At 34.1% G+C, this 6,197-nt stretch overlaps 1 protein-coding gene across 1 annotated transcript; it reads right to left on the reverse strand.

Moving 5' to 3' along the window:
* Window positions 1–2,006: 2,006 nt before the first annotated feature.
* On the reverse strand, window positions 2,007–3,650 carry LOC104721164 (uncharacterized). The gene is made up of 2 exons (XM_010439078.3): window positions 2,641–3,650; window positions 2,007–2,397 (listed from the first exon to the last, which is right to left on the reverse strand). The coding sequence occupies exons 1-2, from the start codon at window positions 3,399–3,401 to the stop codon at window positions 2,223–2,225; spliced, it is 936 nt and encodes a 311-aa protein (XP_010437380.1). The 5' UTR covers window positions 3,402–3,650; the 3' UTR covers window positions 2,007–2,222.
* Between the last annotated feature and the right edge of the window lie 2,547 nt (window positions 3,651–6,197).

Genomic DNA, 6,197 nt, shown 5'->3' on the forward strand with positions numbered 1-6,197 from the left:
TCATAATATAACTTGTTTGTCTCCTTGTCTTTATTCATTTTTAACTTTTGACATTCGAAATACTTAAGGCAAACGCAAATATATTCATATGAAACAGTCATGCCAAAAAGCTGAATTGTGTATCTTGAACCTGGATCCTTAGCTAAACAAAATTGAAGTATATGCTTTCGGAAACTATGTACTAATTAATATCATTAGTTTGTATACCTAAGACAATTACATGTCTACAACAAAAAATAATACACTCAACCATTACACTACAGTACAAAAGAGGTGGATTTTGCAAGGTAGGGATGATGTGATGTAGTTACAAGGCAAAGTCACCTATCAAGTTTCGGCTTTAGAATCAATATTATTTTTTTCCCTCATATTTTCTCCAAATTCAGAAACTACAAAAAGGACAGTTCCTAACGACAAATATACATAAAGATTAGAATTTTAGAGTTATTCTGAAAGAGCATTTTTCCCAATTTCCCTACGAATTAATTTTCCAATTCAAAAAGCTATAAAAGGGACAGCTCGTTACGACAAAATGCATAAAAAAATAAGTAATTTTAAACTGATCTTTTTCCTTTTTTTCTTTTTCCAACTTCCTTACAAATACAATTTCCAATTCATAAACTATAAAAAGGACAGCTCCTAACGACAAAATGCATAAAAGAATATTGATATGAAGATATTTTTTAAAGATTTTTTTCAAAAATTTCTTACACATCAATTTCCACTTCGATACAAAATGCATTGAAATTCAGATATTATTAAATAAATTTTTCCAATAAATCTCCTACAAATTAATTTCCACTCCAATACAAAATTTTAATAAAATTCAGATATTAGTTTCCAATCCAAGGGACCATTTTGTTAAAGAAAATAGATTTTTCAAGAATATACACATGTGAATAATGCCTCTACCACCATCAATACAAGAAATTAACTTAGAAAACATATTTAGATGTTAATAAACAAATATATAAATAAATGTCTGCTAAATCCACAGAAATAGAACCAAAGAGAGAGTTACAAAAGAGTTGCTCATATCCCTAAACGGTGTAGGATCCATGTCTGCAAAAATCTATGACTCTCCCATGTGGCACTTATTCTTCCAACAACAACTCAGCAAAGTCAGAGAGCACCACAAGCTGACAAATAATCCTCTAATGAAATTTGAGCCACAAATCTGATTCTGGATAACTTATGATGAGAGAAGTTTTTTTCTCCTACCACCATGTTCTAAGGCCACTTGAGTCTGTCTATTAACTGATTACAACTCTTTGCAGTTTTTATGTCACATTTTGATGTGAGTTTTTTTAGAAAAAGCGAGAAGGCATCTCTGATAACTGTCAGTGTCACAATCTGTATTCCAGTTTCTCCTTTTCTAGGAGAAGTGTTTGTGTTTTCTCTTCCTGATTTAGAGAGACTAAAGAAGTCATTTCAAGGTGTTTCTTGTTTGTAAACGCCTAAATTAGTGGATACTCATGTTCTGCGAATGAAAATGACCATATGAGAAATGATTTTATCACATATAGTACAGGAGGCAATGACTGTCCATGTCACGATGGTGGAAGAATTTAATCCTATCTACTTGTTTCTTCCACTGATTTCTCTTCTATACAAATGAAAATAACATAATTGACTCGACGACCATTAATTGAACAGTCAGTTATAATAATTTGCCACAAAAAGAAGATATGCACAACTTCTTTCAAAAGATACAAGTCAAAAACTTCTTGACCAATTGACATCCTTGACAGGTACGCACAGCTTCTTGCATTTGAAACAGTTCAGGCTGAAAAAGTTGGATTATGTGATCTTGAAACTGGATCCTTGTTTAAACTAATTGAAATATATATATATATATATATATATATATATATTTCACATATCATATTTTCAGAAATTCATTGTAGGATCTTTCGTTACAGCATGGAGATCCAGAGTGTGATGCTTGTAACATAATCTCACAATCCATGCAAGTTCGGAGACGATATCAACAAAGAAGCAAAAAGTTAGCAAGGACTTTTAGGAGTCATTTGAAAAGAGTCAGGGCAAAAACATATCAACTATGCTTGCTTTCTTCAAAGCCATGTTCTACGGATAGTTTACCGGAATGTCAAATCTGAAGGAGAAAAGAATCCGAAGGCAAATTAAGTACGCCTACTAACTATATCCAAGGATTAAATCTCAGAGATCTTCTCTTTTGCTAAGACATGAAAGATGCAGGATCAGATGTTTGAAGCATTCAAAGCCATCACTTTGCACTGTTCGTTTAAGGCCAGAAGCTGAGCTTCTTTCTTGTCAAGAAGAGCGCTCAGCTTCACATTCTCCTCCATTAGCTTTTGCACTTCAACCTCTTTCTGCGCTTTCTCACCTTCCAGTTGTGTCGACTTAGCAACCAACCTGATTTCACAAGAATAAACATATGAGAAAACGGATTTAGTAATATTGACATATAGCAATTATATACAAATTTTAGTCTGGTAAAATCAGGCGACCATCGCTTGCTACTATATATATAGGTTTTCCCACTCATCACGCTACCATAGACATTGCTTTACATACTTTGTACCTTTGCAATTGAACAGTCACATACTTGTCTCATCATTTACATAAAACAGGTAATAAGAAGTGATGAGAACTGACCCGGCTTCGATGGTATGGAATTGCTGCGCGGATGAACGAAGTGTTTCAACAACACTGGTAGAAGTATTGACGTAATTTCTAAGTGACTCACACTCTGCCTTGACACGACGGAGCTCCTCTTCATTTTCGAGAGCCTTTTCTCTATCTCTCCTACTATCTTCAACTAATCTCTTAATAATCTCGGCTGTTTCATCTAGAACAGTTTTATTCCCATGAGCAATCCGTTTCATCTCTTCAAACCTCAAGGAGAGATTCTCGATTTTGGCTGTCAACCTTGTAATCTCTTCCTCGCATATAATCACCCTCTCCTTTTGAAAAGAAGTTTCAGATACAGCCGCTGTGACCCTCCTCAAAAGAGAATCGAGCACATCAGTAACCATCTCTATGGACTGAAGCGTCTTCCAAGTAAATACACCATCCTCTGTAACCAAGGGATCCTGGGTTTCGTTAGCTCCAGTGACTTGAGAAGCTGAACTATCATGTTTTAATTTTTCTAGGTGTTCAGCATTGGTCAGACCAGGAACGGCCAAGTTTCTAACTTTTGATCTTAAATAGCGCAAGCTAGCTGCAGCTGATTTGACCCTACGTAACAGATCATCTAATTCCTCAGAATCCTCCAGGGGAGTCTCGACATCTACAAGTTCAGCATCTAAATTTTCTACAGGGAGTTGACCAGATTCCATGTCATGATTCCACGTCTCAAGAAGGGCTTCTTCTTCTCTTGATAATGAATTACTAGTACCCGCGGCGTTACCAGCCATTTCCAATCCAGAACTAAAAAAAGGAAGAAACTTTCTTTCTGCAGTATATATATATAAAAGAAGCTTAATAAGAATCCAATCCAAAACAGCATTCTCTAGTCTAGTTAAAGGGCCGAACCAACATGGTTTGACCTAAGAATACAAAGAGTATTTTTATATATGTGAAGTGAACAAGGTCAATAATTAAGATGAAGCTCTCAAGACAAGAATATAACAGAGAAAGAACAAAAAAAAAAAAAAAAAAAAAAACAGAACCTTTTCAGCTTCCTATCGGATTTTGAAGGACTAAAATCTAGTATACCCTTCTAATCAAATTTCTATTCTCATATCCCCTGCTATTTATTTATTTTTTTACTATTTATTTATTTTTTTTAATCAAAAATGTGGTTAAAGACAAAGAAACCTATATCATTTTTGTTATTTACAGATCCAACCACCTTATACCCACCCAAACCCACAAAATTCGGACAATCCAGTTGAAATCGGATCTCTCCTTTAACTACCCAACTTTCGAATTCCTTCATTCACGACTCCACTCTCCCTCGTTCAATTCCCGTTAATTATTCTTCTCCCTCAAGTGCAACTAAGGATAACTCGATTCTGGGTAAGTTGAAATAGGTTGGGGTTTTTCGAATTTGGGTTATTTATTTTTCAAAATCGGGTAATATGAGTTTCGATTTTCGATAATTTGGTTTTCAATTTTGGGGTTTTGTCGATTTTTTTTCATGAATTGGAGTAGAAGTTGAAGTTGAAATCAGTTGTTGTTTTTTGTGTGCATGTGTGGAAGAATCATACTGGTTCGTACAAAGAACCCAAGCTATGTGGAAAAATCGAATCCCCCAGCAGATCTCGAAGAAGAAGCAACTCGTGGAGATGAATCAGAACGTGATTCCGATAAAACGGACTCAATTGAGAAGTCAAATGATAAGGATTCATCGGTAAGTATCTCTCTCTATATTGGTATAACCGTATAAGAATTCGTTCTAAAAAGTATAACTGTATAACTTAGGAAAACTTAGAAAAACTTGGTATAACTAGATATGTGTCTTGCAGGGATCTGAGGATGAATGCGACGTAATGCAACCTCTGAATATGTACTTCGATTACTCCCAGTATACGAAGCCTTTCAAGATGTCTGGAAAGTGTTTTATTTCAGAGACGGTAAACTTATTAGGCGGTCATCTTAAAGAAGAGGAGTTAGATTGGTTCTTAGGGCACCCACAGTTCAAGCATTTCTTCCATATGCCTAAGGATTTGAATCATAAGTTGATGGGTATGTGGATGTTGTTGCTTCGCACGGCATAAGAAGGGGACGGGACCTTCCGTTGTCGTAAGGACTCCTATTATAACAAGGCAGAAAAACTCGAAAAAGTAAGGAGCATGTGAACCTTTATGAGTCAGTATGTGAACTCTTTGGTTGTTTTTATGGTTTTTGTTTAAGTACTCGGAATGTTTAACTAGGTACAACTCTCTTTTTTTAAGTACAATTCTCTTTTTTAAGTACAACTCTATGTTTTTAGGTACAACTTGGTTGGAATGTTAAAGTAAGTACAACTATGTTTTTAAGTACAACACTCAGTTTGCATCAAAATTTATGTTGTGTGTTTAAGCAGACAAAATAACACACAAGAACAAGACAAATTACCGGCAATCGGCAAATGGAACCACACAAACGATCCTTAGTTGTACCATTACAAAGAACAAGTTTTACTTAGTTGTACTATTACAAAGTACTACGTAGTTGTACCATCTTCCAAGAACAAGTTCTACTTAGTCGTACCATCTTCCGAGACATACCACAAGAAAACATCCAAAAAAAATGAGAAAACATATTTTCTTAATTTTCTTCATATCTCTGCTCCTATCCATCTTCAGCTGTCTATATTAGATTTCAAGATTTGAGATGACCCAGAAATCGCAAAAACCCAGAAATCAAAAACCCAGAGAGAGGAATCGAAAACCCAGAAATCGAAAACCCAGAAAACCTAGAAATCGAAAACTCCCGAAAACCCAGTAAACCCAGAAATCGAAAACCCAGAAAACCCAGAGAGAGGAAATTTTGTTTTTGTTTTTGGACCCAGAAATCGCAAGAGAGAGGGAGAGGGGAGAGGAATGAATTTTTTTTGGACCCCCCAAAATCGCAAATCGATTGGAAGCCCTAGATAATTCGCTCCAATTTAATTTTTCAAAAATTGAAATTTTGTTTGACACATAAAAAACACGTGTAGTCGCCAATTTAAACACGTGTAGCCGCCAATTTACACATGTGTAGCCGCCAAAATGCACTAGTTGTTCCAAGTTTTCAAATTGTACCGATCTTGACAAGTTGTACAATTCCGAATTTTTTATTGTAATTAGTTATACCATGTCAAAACCCAATAATTTTAGTTGCACACATGGTTTATGGTTAATTGAGATACATTTACACATGTTCATGCGATCATATGTTTGAAAACATAATTTTCTAAACTTTTGTAATTATATGTGGTTTACAACGACAAAGTAACCCTTAAAGTATAAGGTGTTTCATGATAAACCTTGAATATGATGAAAATTGTTATGACAATTCTTTCTTTCAATTAGTTATGTATATTTAATATTTTTGTTGTTAATTATTTATACAATTGTCATATTTATTTTTATTTGAAAATTTATAAATAATAATATAGATATTTTGTTTTTTTTAATTATCAATTTTTAATTATAAAATTTTAATTACAATTTTTAATTATAAATAATAATATAATTATTTTTGGCAACTAACCTAAAGAAGATAATCACAATTTAACTGAAATA

This window comes from Camelina sativa, chromosome 11 (assembly GCF_030686135.1).
Source record: "Camelina sativa cultivar CO46 ecotype springtype chromosome 11, ASM3068613v1".
In the NCBI taxonomy this organism is placed as follows: Eukaryota; Viridiplantae; Streptophyta; class Magnoliopsida; order Brassicales; family Brassicaceae; genus Camelina; species Camelina sativa.

What these genes read in the sequence shown, in the direction of transcription:
- LOC104721164 (XM_010439078.3), bottom strand. Translation starts at nt 3,401, where the DNA reads ATGGCTGGTAACGCCGCGGGTACTAGTAATTCATTATCAAGAGAAGAA. An exon ending in TTCCATACCATCGAAGCCGG is followed by an intron (nt 2,398 to 2,640) that starts GTCAGTTCTCAT and finishes TTGTGAAATCAG; the next exon opens with GTTGGTTGCTAAGTCGACAC.